Source organism: Peromyscus eremicus, chromosome X, assembly GCF_949786415.1.
Source record: "Peromyscus eremicus chromosome X, PerEre_H2_v1, whole genome shotgun sequence".
NCBI classification, from domain to species: Eukaryota; Metazoa; Chordata; class Mammalia; order Rodentia; family Cricetidae; genus Peromyscus; species Peromyscus eremicus.
In genome coordinates, this window is record NC_081439.1 from 133,529,655 (window position 1) to 133,550,588 (window position 20,934).

Here is a 20,934-nt window from a genome sequence, read left to right on the forward strand (position 1 = left end):
TTGTCCCACCTATACTTCCTGCCTGGCTACTGGCCAATCAGTGTTTTATTTACTAACCAATCAGAGCAAGACATTTAACATACAGAGCATCCCACAGCACTTCCCTGTTTTTTTCCTAAAGGAAGGTTTTAACTTTCACATAGTAAAATTACATATAACAAAACAATTATCAAGCAAGAATTACAGTTACAATATCTAGTCTTTTTATAATATCTAGTCTATTTGTATTTGGCAAAATTAAAGAAGATACCCTATCTATCCTATATTTGTGCCTAAGGCTTCATATCTAACTTATCTTTTATCATAACTGAGGAAATTATAACTCTAGTCTTAACTACACCAAAGACCTCAGAAGGATATAGTATTACCTGAGAAATGGGAGAAGGATGCAAGCGACTTTTGAGAGTCTTGCGAGAGAGGACAGAGACAGCTGGCAGCCTGGACAATCATCTAAAGTACTTTTGTAAAGTTGGGGCATCTGTCTTCAGCCCACAGGGCTAGAGTCTCTCAGTCACTTTTTTCTGTGTCCTGTAGAATGTCTGGCAGTTTCCTCTGCGAAGTAGAAACCTGAAGGACAATTTTGCCAAGCAAAGTTCAGTGGTCACCTTCCTATGGGTCCTACATGTCCAGACAGTCAAGCAGTCCAGGCAAGAACAGTTTCTTGCCCAAATGGCTTTTTTTTGCCAAGAAGAAGATAAACTCCATAGAGAGTGTCAATCAGAGTGTCTATACTTTGCCACGTGGCTGTGGCATTACCAGTCTGCTGGCATCTTGTTCCTTGAGCAGCTGAATGGCATCTGCCTCTGACTCCACCCTTCTCCCTCTATCTCTCTTGGATTTCCTGCCTGAATATAACCTGTCATGCCATAGGCCAGAGAGGCTTCCTTATTAACCAATTGACAAAAGGTAGACTACTGAATCCATTATGAAAAGAAAAAAGAGAGAATATGGTTATGATAAGATAAAAAGGGAGATTGTGGAATCTACTTTTAAAAAGGAGCTACATGTTTTAAATAAGATAAGTAATGAAAATTGTTTGTCTGATTTATCAAATGTTACTGGACTGGACATTGTTATATATTAATGGAGTTTTTATCTGAATATGTCAAATGTTAATGAACTAGACATCATTAATGTAATCTTGACTGTGTATATTGTATATACTTACTGGATATAATTTTTCTTGTATTAGTTATAAGCTTTTTTAATTTTAGACAAAAAGAGGGGAAATGTGGTATTGTGTTCCCCAAAATATTGTGCATGCTAATAAACTTATCTGGGGTCAGAGACAGAACAACCACAATATTAAACATAGAAGTTAGGCAGTGGTAGCACACGCCTTTAATTCTAGCATTCCAGAGGCAGAAATCCATCTGTTCAAGGATACAGCCAAGTGTGGTGACTCACGCCTTTAATCCCAGAAAGCGAGCCTTTAATCCCAGGGAGTGATGGCAAAAACAGAAAGATATATAAGGCGTGGATACCAGAAACTAGAAGCATTTGGCTGGTTAAGCATTTGTCTGGTTAAGCATTCAGGCTTTTGAGCAGCAATTCAGCTGAGACCCATTCTGGATGAGGACTCAGAGGCCTCCAGTCTGAGGAAACAAGACCAGCTGAGGATCCGGCGAGGTGAGGTAGCTGTGGCTTGTTCTGTCTCTCTAATCTACCAGCATTGACCCCAATAACTGGCCTCGGGTTTGATTTTATTAATAAGGACTTTTAAGATTCATGCTACAACCAATGGTAGCAACACATATTCACAGCATGAAGAAACACCATCCCACAGCATATGACTTCTATGAACTTTAGTCTTTTTACTAATAAAAATAAAATAATAATTATTAAGCTACTGAGATTTTGTGTTTTCTTGCATATAAAATGGGAATGATCATAATAGTTGGTTTTGAAATAAAAACAATTATCCTGAACCTAACAAAATAAAAATAATGCTATCAACACTTTGCCGTTACATTAGAGTATTTTCTGATAAAATTTATTCACTCATTGAAGAATCTAACTTTGTTGTCACAGCATATTTGAATATCCAAGATCATTAAAGATAAATGATTTAGAATCCTGTAAGGTTAGTACAGTAAATATGCAAGACTTGATATATTCTTGCAATTTTATAGCTACATGGAGAACTTAAACCTTTAGAGAAATATCTTACTTTTCTTCATAAAGTTAGCCAGTTAAATTAGTAATCAGTTGTGAGTATCCCTTTTTTGTTCTGGGTTTTGGTTTTTCTTTTGAGACAGGGTCTCACTCTGTAGCCAAGCCTGGCTTGGAATTCATATATAGCTCATTCTGGCCTTGAGATTGTGATCCTACTGACTCAATCTCCCAAGTACTGAGATAACATGTATGAGCCATCAAGCCTGGCTTAGCATTTCTCTTCTGACTGTTATCAATCTCTGATCCTCTGATTCTCTTCAGATGAGTAACTTATCTTCATATTAGTTCTCTTATAAGTAAATAACAGCATTTGAGAATTGTGTTTTATTTAATTCATAGATAACTGTACTTTTATATAATTCACAGAGTTGTTGTGGGGATTAAATAGTAAAATAATAACATAGTAAGCATTCATTAAATAGCTGCTGAATTGAGCCCTGTTAATATCATTTAAGAAGATAATTGACTGGGAAACTTCCAGGATCCACTTCAACTGGCCCTGGAAGCCCCAAACAGCCTGATGGCAAAAGATAATATTTCTTTTTGTCTAAGAGTAGTTGGGTAACCACTTCCTTGTCATAAATTCCCATCCTGTTATATTCAGGATTTTACTTTATCACTAAGCTGTAAAAACAGCTTGAGCTGCTTGTACAACCACTTTGGAAATCAATATGGTGCTTTCTTAGAAAATTGGTAATCAATCTCCCCCAATATCCAGCTATACCACTCCTGGGCATACACCCAAGGAATGTTCAATCATACCACAAGAGCACTTGTTCAGCTATGTTCATATCAGCATTGGTTGTAATAGCCAGAACATGGAAACAACCTAGATGCCCTTCAGCTGAAGAATGGATAAACAAAATGTGGTACATATACACAATGGAATACTACTCAGCAGAGAAAAACAATGACATCATGAGGTTTGCAGGCAAATGGATGGATCTAGAGAAAATCATCCTGACTGAGGTAACTCAGACTCAGAAAAGACAAACAATGGTATGTACTCACTCATAGGAGGATACTAGATGTGGAACAAGGATGACTGGACTGCTACTCACATCACCAGGGAGGCTACCTGGAAAACAGGACCCCAAGAAAGACACAGGGATTGCCCAATGATGGAGAAATGGAAGAGATCTACATGAACAGCCTGGACATGAGTGGGGATAATAAAGGGCGAGGGTTGAGGGAAAGAGAGCTTGGGGGAGCGGGAGATCCCAGCTGGATCAACAACAGAGAGGGAGAACAAGGAATAGGAGACCATGGTAAATGAAGACCACATGAGAATAGGAAGAAGCAAAGTGCTAGAGAGGCCCACAGAAATCCACAAAGATACCCCCACAACAGACTGCTGGCAATGGTCGAGATACAGCCCGAACTGACCTACTCTGGTGATGGGATGGCCAAACACCCTAATCCTTGTGCTAGAAACCCCATCCAACGACTGAGGGATCTGGATGCAGAGATCCATGGCTAGGCCCCGGGTGGAGCTCTGGGAGTCCAATTAGCAAGAAAGAGGAGGGTTTATATAAGCGAGAATTGTTGAGACCAAAGTTGGATAAAGCACAGGGACAAATAACCAAACGAATGGAAACACATGAACTATGAACCAATGGCTGAGGGGTCACCAACTGGATCAGGCCCTCTGAATGGGTGAGACAGTTGATTGGCTTGATCTGTTTGGGAGGCATCCAGGCAGTGGGACCGGGTCCTGTGCTCATTGCATGAGTTGGCTGTTTGAAACCTGGGGCCTATGCAGGGTCGCTTGGCTCGGCCTGGGTGGAGGGGACTGGACCTCCCTGGACTGAGTCTACCAGGTTGATCTCAGTCCTCGGGGGAGGCTTTGCCCTGGAGGAGGTGGGAATGGGGGGTGGGCTGGGGGAAAGGTGAGGGGCCGGGAGGGGGAGAACAAGGGAATCCATGGCTGATATGTAGAACTGAACTGTATTGCAAAATAAAAAAAAAAAACAGCTTGAGCTAATAAATTTCAAGGCTCAACAGAAACTTTGTTGAGATTTGTGCCTTAAAATCATAAATCTTAAACAAATTTACCTTTTGAAATCATATTAATGAAAATGGAAATGTCAAATATGTCCAGAGAAGCCACAACTCCACCAGATTATAGGTGCAATTTATCAGATCAGAAGACTTCCAGTGAAGAAACAGCTTGACTTTATATATTTACTTTGACTGATTATCAAAGACAGTACATTGTACCATTTATATGCCTAGACTTGATGCTGACTCCTAACTCACTGCCTCACTTTTCTTCAAATCTATTAAAATGCTACGTCATTTAAATTTTATCTAAACTACACTCTGTTCAAAGCGTATAATAACAATGTTTTTCTTTCTTGAAGCTTCCCATTTTCTTGTTTCTTCTTCAAAGGAGCAAGTTCAGCTTTTGTTCCCAGATTTGAATGATACTTTGACATGTGACATACAAGGTATTTATGAATTTTAATATATATGGTACTTTTAAAAACTCAATAGAAAGCTTTATGATCATCTTCCATCTACATTATAATTTAATGGATATCTCAAAAACCTTTTTGTTAACTAAGCTTCTTCATTTTCTTATTTATATGAATGAAAGATCCAATTGACTTTGCAGCTTTGCTATGTATTTCCTCCTCATCTCTTTTTATAAAATTAAGTTTTCCTAAATTAATACTTGTTCATTTAATAAAATGGTCACAAAGGCCATAGTCTCATGTCTGTGATGTGATCATATTTCTAGGTATTGAGTGCTCTTATATGACTAATTGGTCTTGATCTCTTTAATGATTTTTATTTAGTTATTTATTTGAAACAGGGTCTCACTGTGTAGCTCTGACTTTGTACTTGATATGTAGACCAGGCTGGCCTTAAAATTACAGAGATCTGCCTGCCTCTCTTCCCAAGAACTGAGATTAGAGAAAAATACTACCATCCTGACCTGCTTAATGATTTTTAAGAAAAAAATCATTGTTTTGGAATTCCTGTCTTTGAAGTGGTGCTTTGATGTCAGTTTTCATTTCAGAAACAGACTAATGTATGTATTAACCAAGTGTAAAATTACTATAGTAATTTAGATGGAATTGTTTCTAAGTAGTATTTAAATTGTGGCTCTTCTTACATAATTTGGAACCTCGACATGTGTTTTATTTTTATTTCTTTTCTGGATTATACTGGCTATTATTAAAACTCAAGAAAACTTTTCAAATCTTTTCATTTCCATTTTTTCACTTTTGGGACATAAACAATAAATGTTTTCACCTTCTCTAATGATACACACTCATATTATTTTTATGTACAGTTATGTTAGAATGCATAAGAACACTAGAACTTATTTCGTATCTAATTGTAACTTAATACCTATTGATCAAGTTTTTCACCATTTTTCTATCTTTGTACTCTCCCAGCCTTTGATAAGTACTATCTTAGCTTCTGCGACATCAATTTTTATTTGTGAGTTTACAAATGAGTGATATCATACAGTTTTTGCCAATCTTTACTTCATTCACATATGTTTTATCTCACATGTTATGCATCCTAGGAACTCAAAAACAAAAGATGCTTTCCATGTTTTTAATATTCAATGGTTTGTCATAGGAATAAATGAAGTGAAAATATGACGATCTGTAAAATACAAAGAGGTAGATTGTTTATGGCTAACTAGATAACAGAAAACTTAAGTTTTTTTCCATTACTGAGTTTATTGGAGGAAATAGTATTTTACAAGCTATTATTTCCAATAATATTTCTAATAAGGTACAAAGTGAAATTTGATAACAAAGAGAACTTTTTCTCCTGAAAGAGTTGTCTTGTCTCTACTGTTTAGCCACACTTGCATACATATTTTCAATTTCTTTGTCTTCAGGACATATGTAGGCAAATTCTTCATGGGCATAGGCATTGTGGAGATAGCACCAGACTCCTGAGAATTCTGCCGGAATGTCAAAGTCACAGTACTTCTTGGCAGTAACCTAGGGTTTTAGAAAAAAATGAAAAAAGTTGATAGTAAAATATATCATTTATGTTCTCTTATGTAGAAATGCACCTCAAAGGCCAGGTACTACAAAATAAAGTATAAAATAATCATAAAGAATATTGAATTTACTGTTTTAATGTTTTGTCTACAAATGTAGAGGAAGCCATATGTTTACCTTACTAGAAGGTCAGTGTGATATATACTACCAACTCACAAACCCCTCACTCTATGCAGCCACTCATACTCAAACTCACTTTAATAATATTCAGTTTGGATAACAAACTGCAGTCAGCCAGTGTTAGTTGATCTCCATCTAAGAAGTTTTCTAGAAACTGTGTGTTCAAGTGTGTTCAAGAAGTTTTCAAGAAACTGTCTTGATCAATTTTGTCCAAAATTGGAATATTTAAGTTGTCATTCAGATGTTTAAATTCTCTTAGCAGAGATTTTTCAAAATTTGAGGCAATGAAGTAATAAGGTCACTTACAAATGTATTATCTTGATAAGTAAATATGTTCTTAATAAGCTTTCATGGTGTACACACTGCTTGAACTAGCTCTTTTCCACTAATACACTGATGAGACAGAGTCAGCTCAAATGTTGAGTAAAATATCTTGGACTTAAGGTCCAAGAAAGGAGACTATGTTTTTATGACTCAGAGGAAAACAAACCTATTCAAGAATGTTTATTGGAGATGCTAGGTCCTTCAGTTTAAAGAACTTCAAAGGCATAGTTTTTCAGCTAGTTCACAGCTAGTCAACAAATGTTCTATTTGTTTTTTCTTTTTTATTATTATTAACTTTTAAAATTTATTTTACATACCAACCACAGTTTCCCCTCCCTCTTCTCATCCCATTCCCTCCCCCACCTCCTTTCAACCCCCTCCATCAACTCCTCAAAAAAGGTAAGGCATCCCATAGGCATCAACAAAGCATGGCACATCAAGTTGAGACAGGACCAAGTTCTCCCCCTCCCTATATCCAGGGTGAGCGAGGTATCCCACCATAGGGAGTAGGTTCCAAAAAGCCATGAATGCTCTATTTGAACTGTGTTGGTAATTAATATATTGAATCTTGGATTCTAAATACACTAAAACTCAATGCAAGGGAATTTCTGAGGACAGAACAGAAAATGAAGGGGGAAGTGGGCTGTTCCCCAAAATGCACTAATTTTTGTGAAAATTCTGTTTTAGTTGAGTGACAATGGGAGAATGAACAAGTATCTGAGAAAAATAAAGTCTTAAAAATAATTCTTACTCTTATTTGCTTTCTTTTGTATATTCTTAATATATGCAGAAAACTTGGCAAAGAGATTATAGCCCATATCAAAAGATTCCTTGTACTTAGGACTCAGGTGAGGATATCTTAAAAAGGAATGCAGGTGACTATAATTCCCAAACTGTATTATAGATCCATGGTGTCCTAGACTTTACAAAGAATAGAAATTTTCTAAATTTCTAAATTGTACTGAAAATTTAAGGTATTCAGAAACCTCTCATTAGAAATATATTTTTCCTCAAATTGAGAATATTTTAGTTTCTAAAATTCAGTGGAAATTATGGCCTGGGATTTAAACCTTATATACCTATAACAATGATGCTTTAGATTCTTGATTATGTTCCTATTTGTGCAAGGAACAAAAGCAATACATTTTGAGAAAGTAGTTGGGAAACAAGCAGGTAAAATGTCTTTCTTGTAGACTCAAGTACATAAAAAGCATGATCACCTCATTAGACGCAGAAAAGACCTTTGACAAAAATCCAACAACCCTTCATTATTAAAGTCCTAGAGAGACTAGAGATACAAAAGATGTAACATAATAAAGGCAATTTACAGCAGCTCCACAACCAATATCACGCTAAATAGAGAAAAACTCAGTATTTCCACTAAAATCAGGAACAACACAAGGATGTCCACTCTCTCCATGCCTGTTCAATGTAGTGCTTAAAGTCTTAGACAGCAATAAGACAAGAGGTATACAAATAGGAAATGAAGATGTCAAGATATCCTTATTCACAGATGATATGATTCTCCATAAAGAACCCAAAGTCTCCATACAGCTGATAAATTCATTCAGCAAAATAGCAGAATAAAAAACTAACACACAAAAATCAGTAACCTTCCTGTATACAAATGACAAACACACTGAGAAAGAAATCAAGGGAACAATAGTTTCAAAAATAAAGTATCTTGGAATAAATCTAACCAAATTAGATTGATTCTCCACAATGGAGGTAAGAAAGATTATGTCTGGAGTGCAAGGAGATACTTTAGGGTGTCTCTTGGTGCTACTATGTCCTGTGATCGAAGCCAATGGGAAACTATAACAGCTTAATCCAGGCAGGATGACAAAGGGCATAGAACCTTCAGGAATGTATGGGCCACTCCTCCAGGAAAAGAACCAAGACCTGCTGGGGTGCTTGCCAAAGGTGGAGGAAATACAGAATGGGGTATTAGAGGAAGGTAGTTCTAAATACCAACTAAAGCCATGTGACCAATTGCAGAAACAAGGATTAGAATTGACATGAGTGTTTCTGTCATATTTTGTTAAGGATATGTTTGCACAGATATTTGTATTTTCTTTCTTCAATTGCCTTATCTTGTAATGTAACATCAATTAAGAGACTACCAGTGATTATTATATTTAAATTTTGAGATACCAAAAGAATGTCCCTCAAGGGACATTGCCACTTATTCTAAAACTTATAATGTGTTTGTGGTTGTACATGGGATAGTTATATCATGTTAGGTGTACCTATAACCTGGTTATTGTTTTCATTTGAAAACAAAGCATGACATGAGAATATTGGTGAAATTATTAAGGCCACTCCACATAGTTAAAAGGGAGGTTTATTTTGTGGGGTAACTTACAAGTGAAGGGATAGTTTACAGGGTCTGGGAAAGGTGTAGCACAGTCCGGTGGTGTTCTCTGGAGAACTCTGCTCGGTCTACCTCCAGCGTCCAGGGTCCAGGAACCAAGAGAGCCGGCGCATCTGGATCTCGGTCTTCAGGGTCCTCTCTTGGCCATGCCTTGTAGGCGTGACAGTTACCTAAGCCTCAATGGGGGTTGGAACTTCCAGATTAAAACTGGAATGGCTACCCACTACATAAGATATGATTGTGTGTCATGTTTACAAGAGGTGGACTTGTAATAGCTATTCTTGGTGTCAATTTGACTACATCTGGAATTAGCTAAAACCCAAGCAGCTCAGTATACCTGTGAGAGATTTTTCTTAATTAAATCATTTGAAATGGGAAGACCCACCTTTAATCCAGATCCACTTTTAATCTGGGCCACATCTTCTGCTAACAGCCTATATAAAGGACAGAGATGAAGGAAGCTTTTGCTTTTTTCCTGCTTGTCCTCACTCTCACTGGTGAATTCATTCCTTCACTGGCACAAGAGCTTACTTCTCCAGGATTCTGGCATATACTAAACGTTAGCTGAAGCATCCAGCCTCATGGTCTAAAACCTACTGGATTCTTGGACTTCCCTTTGATATACAGCTATTGTTGGAGTAGTTGGACTACAGCCTGTAAGCCATGCTAACAAATCCCATATATATTTATTCTGTCAGTTCTGTTCCTCTAGAGAACCCTAACTAATACACCCCTTAATAATCTATCACTTTGCCTCTGTTAGCTCTTTCCTCTTAGCTAATAAATATGTTCATGTCCTATTAAACCTAAAATTATCTTCCCTTCCTCTCCAAATATCCTCTCTTAAAGTACCATTGGGTCTTATTCCTTTCTATGCTGCAAGTTTCTTCACAGGGGAACCCTCTCTTTTCTTGCTTTGCTTATTCTCCTAAGCTGATTCCATCCATTTGCACATCACCAGCAATTGTGACATTCCTTTGTCATCTATTCCCAAGGTGCTTCCAACATCTCCAGTTTTATGCACATATACCAACCAAAGAGCATGGTGTTCCTCCATGAACCAACTAACCTTCCTCCTGCCCCTCTTTAATGCTGGATAATGCTGTCATAACTTATGCAATCTGCCACTATGCCTTTGCTCTACCATCATTGACTCTAACCCTCTGAACTGTAAGCCCAATTATATATGTTCTGTAATAAGTTGCCTAGGTCATGCCATTTTGTCACAATGGTAGAAAACTAATTAATATGGAGGACAGTTTCATATAGAGAGGGATAGATGAGGGATAAAAAAGAAATGATATTTGGAAAAGCCACTGGGAAAACTTATTATATTTATATTGTAAGATTACTTAGAAGTAGTTATTCTACGTGTTAGGGTGTGGGAGCCCGTTCTCGGGTTCCTCATGGCTTTCCCCAGCAGGTCCGCATAGAGGATGATTAGATCACGGGCCTAAGTGCAGGTGTCTGAGATGGTCTGCACTTGGCTGTGCTGGGGGAGGAGGTCTTTTGCTCCACCCCTTGGCGTCTCTATAAAAACCCTGGGGCAGAGACAGTCGGGCCCGTTGGAAAAGGTTCCAGGCCCTCTCGAGGCTATCCTTTATTTTCTATCTGTTTATCTCCGCAAGATTCTCCGCAATAAATCCTTCTATCTAATATTTCCTGCTGCTCGCACTCAAGAAAACTCTGGGGAACTGTGGGGGTGGTTGGGTAAACGCCCCACAGAATGGCGCCATGAACAGGGACTAAAGAAAAAAGAAAAAAAAAGGGACTAAAGAAAAAAAGGGGGGACTAAAAAAAGGGGGGACTAAAGACAAATGAACAGGGACTAAAGACAAAGTAATAGGGACTAAAGATAAAGGAAAATAATAGTTTTATTACAGAGTTTTTGGCGAAAGTGCTGAGTTCAGCCCTGCCAGTGGATGAGGCATGCCGGTGTTATGGAAAATATATATTTTTTATATATATTTTTGAGAGGCAGGGGTTTTATCCTCGAGAGAAAAGGAAAGCGGACTGGAAGGATGTCCGATGCTGCAGCGAAATTCTCTTCTGTCAAAATTTTCTATCTTCTATCCCTTTCTCAATTTCTATCTGTGAAAAATAAGTATAAGGCATAGGGTAGTAATATAGTTTAGGAAAAACTTAGAAGTGTAAGATTGTGTAGAAAAAAATAAGGCAACTAGACAGGAAAAACTCTACAATTTTCTAACTTTGGGGGCTATGAATGCAAACTGGGAAAAAAAATCTTTCTTTGGGCTTTTTGGGTAGTAAAAAAGCTCTTCTTTGAGCTTATGGGGAAGAAAAAGTTTCCTATGGAAGCTTTTGACCTGGGGACAGCTGAAATGCTAAGTCCAAGCGGCAGGAGAAAGTAATTTCTCCCTGAGGCAAAAATGGGGGTATAAGAAGTCAAAGTTTAAAGTTGGGAAGTTTTGGGAAAAGTTGGTCTTTCTCCTGGGGAAAAAAATCTTTCTCTTAAACTAAAAGCTTTTCTTGGAAAACTTGAACTCTCTAAAAAGCCTTAATCTTTCTCAAAAGCTCTTAAACTTAAAAACTAAAGCCTTTAACTTTCTCAAAAGGACAAAAATTAGAATCACCTGAAGATATTAATATGGGGACCACCTGTGATTAGCTCAAAGGGAAAACAACAAACTTAAGACAGCAAAACCTCTAAGTTCTCTTTCAAGTTTTAAAAATCCTCCCTGCAATGCAGGAGGCAGGGACAAGTTCCTAAAAAAAACCTCTTCTAAGCTCTGTCTCTTTAAACTAGTAAAAGACAGTGGGTCAGAGTACCCTGAGGGAAATGCTGGGAGAGTGTGGGTAAAGAGCTACACAGAGCCCAAAAGGGCAGGAAACTTTACCTGAGAAAAGCAAAAAAGTCAAGCTTCTCAGTTACAGCCGAGCTGAGGCATCAAGGGTTTTGTTTGAGTGAGCGTTTCAGAATGAAAAGGTGCTCCTAATCGTCCTAACGCAAAGATCCCCTGAAGCATTGTATCCTCGATTCTGACCAAAAACCCAGAGGTGACTGGCCAGCGTCTCTGAGTTGGGGTGCATTTCGGGGATACTAGGGTTCCTGCAGTTGCAAACTTCCTGGAGCACAGAGCTGAGGCAGGAAGGTGCAGGACCCAGGGGAAGATTGCTAATGAACAAACAAAACTAAAGCCAGTGAGAATGGCACAGTTGTCCACTTTCCTAAAAGTCCCGGGTTGATAGGTCCACAGCTGCAAAAAGAAATCTGAGAAAAAGCTTTTCTATCAAAGTAAGGACTTTTCTGGAAAAACAGTAAAGTTGAACTGTGTCTGAAGCAGTTGTGCTGCTGAGTCAGAACGCTGTCTGGGGAAAGAGCCCAGTCAGGGCAGAACAGAACTAGTAAAGTTTTTCTGTCAGAGAAAACACCTCTTTGAGAAAAGCTTTGTTTCAACTGACTCCCCTGAGATGAGGGAGTGTAGCCCTGAGGGGTGATTGCCTCTGGAATAAGCTCTGTCCTTGAGCACCCAGACAAGCAAACGCAACCCACTGGGGGACTGGGCCGGGTGAAGGTCTGATAAGGCAAAACACCTGTCCTAATGGGAGTTTAGAAATGGCAAAAACCTCCCTTGTTAGATTTTCAGTCTGTATGCAAACCACACAGACCCTGAAAACAGAAACGGACAAAAAGCCCCTCCCTACCTTCAGTAGCAGGGAAAGCCGCCACTGTAGTATTGGAAACTGTTCCTGGGGTAGAGGGGATAAACTTGAGACCAAACTGGGAACTGTCTGGGAGAAAGACTCTGAAGAAACAGAAGGGACAGAATCCTCCCCAGAAAATGCATGACCTGTGAAAAGCTGCTAGAATTTGAGGCAGATTTTGGGGGGGAAAAGCCCCTACTTCCAAAGGCAGCTAGCAGAGGTACAGAGCCGCAGACAGATACCTGAAGCTCTGCATCTGGGGGGGGAAGGAACAAGCAAAATGAGATAAATCAGTGGGAGAAAATCTCTCCGAAAGAGCTATGGAAAAGCTGTAGTGCATGATCTTGTTTTTCACTGACTGGCTAAGACAAACACAAGCCCCGAGGAAAGTTGCTATCAGAAATTGCCCACCTCAATGCGCACTAACGAGGCAGGTGCAGTTCTGATTTGGGGGCCAGTGTCAATTAAAGGAGAGACACCTGTTAAAGCCAGCTGAGGAGAGACCAGAAACCTCCCAATGTCCCATAATTGAAAATGTAAAATGCCTGTTCAAATCTCCCGTTGCAAAAGCAAAAAACTTTGTTCAAACCTCCCGGGCAAGAATTTGTAAGCAAGTCTGGTAAAAAAGAACCAGTTGACTCTCAGACCCAAAAAGAACTATGGGGAATGACTGATATAAGGGAAATGATATAAAGAAATGATATAAGGGACTGATATTATGGACTGATATAAGGGAAATGCATTCTGGGAAAGGTAGTTTTTCCACTAAAGATGGCGACATTGTCCTGAAACACTTTTGTCAGCTCGAAAATACGTTCATGGTAAACTTTAAAATACAGCTTTTAAAAGAATAAGGAGGAAAATCATCTAAGAGTTTTAAGTGTCCATTCCAATGAAACATTGAAAGGATATGGAACTAGGCACTTCGCGGTTTGGGGGGTGGTAAAATGACTTATTTACCCTAATAGCTGTGCAAAGTTTTAATGGTAGTTGGATGACAGAAAGCTACCTATAAGATCAAACAAGCCACTTTAAAATCCTTAAAGCAAGAGAAAGCAGTTTATACACTGAACGTTGTCTTAGATATGAAGAAACTTATGTTGAAATTAAAGTCCTTTGCCTTTTGAACAAACTGCCTGCAATGAGTGATTCCTTTGCAAATCTAATAAGGATACAAGGAAACAGGCATTCAAAAAGAAATGACTGCTTTAGAGATGGGGGAAAAATTCAGACAATCTAGCTGTCTTACAAAAGAGTTGCTTCGCCTGAAAGTTCCTTATAAGAAATCAATGCTAAATATTACAGCTGCTAATACATCAGGAGTTAAAGCTAATGAAGTGAAAATACTAAATACAGTTCGGAGCTGTGCCGCTTTTGGCTTTACTAGCTTCTTTAGAAAAATACTTTAAATCATCTTATAGCTGTGCGGTATTTGGCAAAGAGCTTACAGCAGCTAAATACGGTAATTTCACCGTCAGTGTGAAGTGAAATTTTTCGGTAGAACAAACCAAAAATACTGCTGTAATAGAAACGTTTGTCTGAATTGAAGCATTTAGGGGGACTATTATGAATTTGGGTGAAGGGACAGCCTCTAGTTAAAAACCGTGTACCGCTGACAGTGCATCTCTGCCGGTTCCGGAACGGCTGAGAGAACTGGCAACTTTGGAGTGTGGCGTCATCCTGGGAAGGTTACAGTCCCCTAGCAACAACTATCTCAATTCTATAACAACACTCACTAAATCCCAGTGCTTTATAACAAAGCTGACTATAAACTCTAAACGTTAGCAACGATGTATGTACTTCCTGTCTAGTTAAGAATCTTTCTAATAGAGATAGTGATAATAATTAAGAGTAAGAAGTAGAAAAAGATGAAAATAAGATATGTGAGTTTGTAAAAATTCTGTCTTGTTAGATCTGTGTTAAAGAAATCTTCAGATGTTTGCTAAATTATATATATGCTAATGGTAGCCCTATATAAGTTTGTAAAATAGATCTACAGAGTTCCTTTAAGAATATAAGCTTGCAAGAAGTATCTAATGTAGTCTTAAGACATGTAGTAATAAGGTTGTAATAAGTAAAGATGCTAGTTGTAAACGTAAGTTTAAATAAGTACATAAGAAGTAATAAGAAATATATTTGCTAAAGTAGTTCTATAGTTTCCTTAAGGAGTTTAAATAAGTAGATGTTAGTGTTATATGAGTTTGTAAAAACGTGTAAATGTTGAATGTGAGTCTAAATGCTTTGCAAGGCAAAAGGTTATATGTGAGTTTGTGAAAAAGTGTAAATGTTAAGTGTGAGTCTATTAATGTATATGCTGAAAAAACCTGAGATACAGAACTTAGTGTCCTAGCAGACTGCAAAACAGGCAGTCTGAGCGGTTTTTCAAAAGCTCCAGAAGCCACTAAGAAGCTAAGAATGGCGGACGCCAGAACTAGCACAAGGCATCCGCAGCTGAGATTCATGGAAAATCAACGCAACACAGAAAAACCTGAGCTAACATCAAAAACGGTGCGGTTTAGAATACTACTGTACCTAAAAAGGTCTCTGTCTGTGAGAACAAAAGTTGCAGAGACGCTTGTTTGAAGTAAAATTGTTAACGGCAGAAAGTTTTGGTTGAAAACCATCTCTTCATATTTGGAAGTGAAAGCCTGATACTAGAATTTATTTCTTGTTTGAACTTTTTGAACTTAAAATGAGATAAAACTACAAAGATTTTGGTTATGGATTTCTTCATATTTGGAAGGCTCGTACCAGAATTTATCATGTGAATTTTGGGACTTAAGAAATGAAATGAACAGTAGAGATTTCATTGCAATGGGACAATTTTGAGTTTATTCATAGTAATGACCTAGAACTGTTTGCTGGAATTGGGTTAAAAATGGAACTGTTTAAATGAGGAAATTTATTTCTACCTAGAATCAAGATGCAGTTTTGTGTATGCGTGTATGCTTTATTAATTGGTGATTCATGTATTCTGTGTTAAAAATGCAATTGTTTTGTGGAACTGTTTGTGTAAAAATGGAATTACTTATGGAACTGGTTTGTGTTACAAATGGAACTGTTTAAACAGAAGTTTGAGTTTTCTAACTAGGCTTGAGATTTTGCTTAAATTATAAAGAAAAGGGGGAGAGTTAATATTCCTTAGTCTAATTTCAAAAGTTGTTTGAGTGGATTAATGTCATGTTTTTGTTAGTAAGAAATGCAAATGGGGTATATTAAGAGACTACTTTTAAAGTATAAAGAGTTTTATTAAGAAACTGCTTTTGGATGTTTTGCTAAGTTTTCAAAGTGTTAATGGTTAGATTGAGAAGACTGCTTTTCAATATGGGTTTGTAGGAATTGTATGAGTTTCTTCTAACTAGGTTTGAGGTTTTCTTTAAAAAATTATAAAGAAAAGGAGGAGCTATGAGATTGAATTATGTTTGCAGAACCCTATTGATATTAATGCACCCTGGTTTTGTGGAGTTAAGAAATATTTAAGTTTGATGTGAATACATCGAAGTTTTTCCTATGTTCTGTTAGCAAGAAAATTCAAATGATTGAGTTAAAGTTGTAAGATGGAGAAAATTGTTAACTATATTTAGCACCATATATGCTAATTCAAATGGTTCTGTTAAGAGTTTGCTTTGTGTTATAAGATTGAGAGAATTGTGACTATGTATAGCAATGTTTATGTTAACCTGTTAATGGTAATGATGAAGCTAAGGGATTCTTTAAGTTTGTAGTAGCCTTAAGAGTTTTTGGTTTAGAAAGGGCTTGAGGCAGCTAAGACTGCTGTAGTTACCTTGGACCTAATTCAAAAGAAATGCCATCTTTATCATCCTCTACTCCCATATTGGGAGGTATAACAGCTATGGAGATTGCTGTAAGCCATTAATAGTTATTTTTTTATATATATTAAGAAAGGGGGACCTGTGGGAGCCCATTCTCGGGTTCCTCATGGCTTTCCCCAGCAGGTCCGCATAGAGGATGATTAGACCACGGGCCTAAGTGCAGGTGTCTGGGATGGTCTGCACTTGGCTGTGCTGGGGGAGGAGGTCTTTTGCTCCACCCCTTGGCGTCTCTATAAAAACCCTGGGGCAGAGACAGTCGGGGCCCGTTGGAATAGGTTCCAGGCCCTCTCGAGGCTATCCTTTATTTTCTATCTGTTTATCTCCGCGATGTTCTCCGCAATAAATCCTTCTATCTAATATTTCCTGCTGCTCGCACTCAAGAAAACTCTGGGGAACTGTGGGGGTGGTTGGGTAAACGCCCCACATTAGGGTAATGGTCTCCCCAGGAGTGATGGACTATCTAACAAAAATGTCTGTGCTAGGCAGATGATTGATACTTCTCTTCAACTTGTTGGTCACAGGAGTCCAAGATACTCTCCTAAGCCAGATGACTAGCGCTTATGAATTATACAGTGTTAGTACTCTGTCTCCTCACTCCCATCCCATGAGTTCTTTATTTCAAGTTTATAGAAATTTTCCTGTTTTAAAATTTGCTATGAATTTAAAAATCATTTGGATCATTATATCTATTATGTATTTGAAGTTGAAGGAGGAGGTTTATGTATGTGTCTTATTGTAATCCCAGATTCCCAAACCACTTTCGAGTTAGCAAGAATCCACGATCTGGAACTGGTAAGATGGCTCAGTGGATACAGGTACTTATCACTGAATCTGAGGACTCAAGTTTGATCCTTGGGACCCAATTGATGGAAAGAAATATCCGACACCCACAAGTTTTTCTTTAGTCTCCACACATGTGCTATGGCATGCATGTACATGTGCACAAAAACATGCACACACACACACATACACATCAATTAATCAATCAATAAGTATAATTTTAAAGATGAGAAAAATCAATCTGGAAGTATCAATAGACCAAAAATTATCATAAGCATAATAATATCCTATAACATGTTGTGCCTTGGAGGAGCCAGTGTCTGCTCTAGAAATTCCTCAATTTTAATGAAGTCTGTTTTCAACTCCTTATTATATACCAAGAATGGAGGATTGGTACCTGGGGCTAAGTTCTTCAGTTCTTCAGATTTTCTATGATCATTGAGAATAAGAAGAGTTAGATCTCTAGATAAAGTACATGCTATCAAATACCAACATTATATTGTTGTCTATCAATATCAAGCACCAGAATCCAATATATCCTAATTTATCTTACCCGGTCATGTCAATAATAGTCGCATTAAATTTAACTCCTTTAAGCCAGAGTATCATAAAAAGGCATTGGCAAAAGGGACAATTTCCGATACTTTCCCCATCACTTCCAGCCTAGTAAGATAAAGAAAGTCCTCAATGTACTCATTTTCTTGTTACACAAGCATGTATTAAGTGCCTATTGAGAAATTGGAAGTGCTTAATCTCTTGGATTCTGATAGAGACAATAAATGAAATAATATAAAATTTTCAAATGTGATCTTATAATACCATAATTTATATAATAGTTTTCCTATTGTGTATTTTAGCAACAAACATGAGCATATAACTTGTCTCACTTTTGAGATTTAAGTAAAAAAATACATTTTCTTATAGATCCTTTCTAATTTTCCCCTTGAAAAGATTCTTTCAATATTTCTAGAAAACATTTCGTTTATTTTTTGTGTGAGTTATTTGTTCATAACATTTTTCCATTTTTCTTTTTTTTCACAGCATAACATTTTTATTTTTATTTTATTTATTTTTTGTCATTCAAGCAAGAGCACCAATTATTTTTCTTTATTGATACAATTTCAATGGATGGTATGAACACTTTTACAACCAGTTTTACTTCATTTTTTCATTTTTCTATTAAGGTTTTTTTTCAGATCAATAAGGAAAATATTATACACATAAATGAAACTGTATAGGGGCTAAATAAATAAAAATAATGTTATTTAAAATTTAAGCTTACTCTATCATGGTATCTCTTTCATTGCTTTCCCACTCCATGCCTGTTGCAGCTTGACCATCCTGTTCCTTTATGTTCTCATCTCCTATCCCCTACCTTCCATTGCCCACCCCTCATGCCCAGTTTACTCATGGAGATCTCATCTGTTTCCTGATAAAGGGAGATATCATGGGGATAGAGAGAAACCGGGTACTAGGGAAGTTCTCAGGAATCCACAAGGATGACCCCAGCTTGGACTACTAGAAATAGTGAAGAGGGTGTCTGAACTGAACTGGCTTACCCCAGTGACCAGATTGGTGAATATCCTGTCATCACAGAGCTTTTCTCCAGTGACTGATGGAAGCAGATACAGAGATCCACAGGCAAATACCAGGCAGAGCTCCAGGAATCCAGTCAAAGAGGGAGAAGAGGGATTCTATGAGCAAGTACATCAAGAGCATGATGGGGAAACCTGAGGAGATAAAAAAACCAAACTAGTGGGAACTCGTGAAATTTGAATCAACAGCTGTGGAACCTTCATGGGACTGGGCTTGGCTCTCTGCATAGTGCAACAGTTGTGTAGCTTGATCTGCTTAAAGGGGCCTCCTGGTGTAGGATCAGAATCCATCCCTGGTGTATGAGCAGGTGTTTTGGAGCCCACTACATATGATGGGACACCTTATACAGCCTTGAGGCAGGGGGAGAGGCTTGGACTTGCCTCTTCTAAATGTAACTCCCCATGGGAGGCCTTACCTTTTTGTAGGAGGTAATGAGAGGTGGGTTGGAAAGGGGAGGTTGGAGGGGCAGGAGGAGGGAAGAGAGGGATCTTTGATTGGTATGTAAAATGGATAAAAAAATTTAAATTTACATAAAATTTATTATTATTTATTTCTATACAGCCTGTTTTCCTGATCTGCATATTCAAGATTTAAAAAACTTTATAGTCTTACCTTGTTTAACCATAAGTATCTTCTATGATATTTTCCTCTAGGAACCTTTTTTGTTTAATTTTACATGTGCTTTATCTATTTAGAATTTTTGGTGTTAGGTATATTGGGACTTCTGCTGTAGTTTTTTATTATTTTATATTTTTTAATACAATATATTTCAATTGTATTCTTTTCCCTCCCCCAAGACCTCCAAGATCTTCCCCACCTCCCTATATCCACTTGACTTTGTGTTACTTCTCTCAAAAACCTCCCAATCTCCCAAACTCCGATAAAACAAAGACTGAAAAGACAATACCAAATCCTATCAAACATAGGCACACACAAAATACATGAAGTTTGTTTTCTGTTGGTCAACCACTCCTGAGTATGAGCCTGCCCTGAAGTGTAGCTGATATACCCAGTGCCACTCCACCACAGAAAAATAAATTTTCCTTTTCCCATTAGTTATAAATTATAAACAGCTTCTTGGTTAGGGATGGGATTGTGCTCAGTTCCCCTTCTCCATCTGGGTATTTTTGTCTAGTTTGAACTTGTGCAGGTTTTGTGTGTACTGTCATAGTCTCTGTGAGTTCATATATGCACCAGCCCTATTGTGTCTGAAAGATGTTATTTCCTTAGAGTCATCCATTACTTCTGGTTCTTACAGTCTTTCTACCTCTTCTTCTGTGTAGATGCCTGAGTCTTCAAAGGAGGGGTTTGATAAGACATCCCATTTAGGATTGAGTTCTCCAAGGTTTCATTGCATGTTGGCCATTTGTGGGTCTCTGTGTTAATTACCATTTACTGCAAGAAAAAGTTCTCTGGTGTGGGTTGAGTGATGATTGGTCTACATGTAAAGCAATATGTCATTAGAAGCCAGATTATTATTATGTTTCCTTAGCAGAATAACAGTATCAGGTTTTTCTCTAAGGCCCATAATCTATATAGTCTTCAGTGAAAGATGTGAATTCCATCACACAGAGTGGTCCATAAAATTCAATTTTATTTGTTTTATTATTTTTTCATTTTTTTATTATTAAGAAATTTTCTATTCATTTTACATACCAACCACAGATTCCCCCACTTTCTTCCCACCCCCAGCCTTCCTCCCCAACCCTCTTCCCATTCCCACCTGCTCTAAGTCAAGGTCTCCCATGGGGAGTCAGCAGAGCCTGGTACATTCAGTTGAGGCAGGTCTAAGCCACTAACCCCTGTACCAAGGCTGCGCAAGGTGTCACACCTTAGGCACTAGGCACCAAAAAGCCCATTCATGCATCAGGGACAGATCCCGATCCCATTGCCTGGGGGCCCCCTCAAACAGTTCAAGCTAAACAACTGCCTCGTGTAACCAGAGGGCCTAGTCTAGTCCTGTGGGGGCTCCACAGCTATTGGTCCAAAGTTCATGCATTTCCACTAGTTTGGCTGGCTGTCTCTGTATATT

The 20,934-nt window shown here is 37.9% G+C and overlaps 1 protein-coding gene across 1 annotated transcript; it reads right to left on the reverse strand.

The window, feature by feature from the left end:
• Window positions 1-5,961: 5,961 nt before the first annotated feature.
• Clic2 (chloride intracellular channel 2) lies at window positions 5,962-19,192 on the reverse strand. Its single transcript, XM_059251569.1, is given in 6 exon segments — window positions 5,962-6,146; window positions 6,406-6,607; window positions 7,407-7,511; window positions 17,610-17,735; window positions 17,860-17,969; window positions 19,100-19,192. Coding segments are annotated over 6 exon segments (792 nt in total). The 3' UTR covers window positions 5,962-5,990.
• Window positions 19,193-20,934: the final 1,742 nt, after the last annotated feature.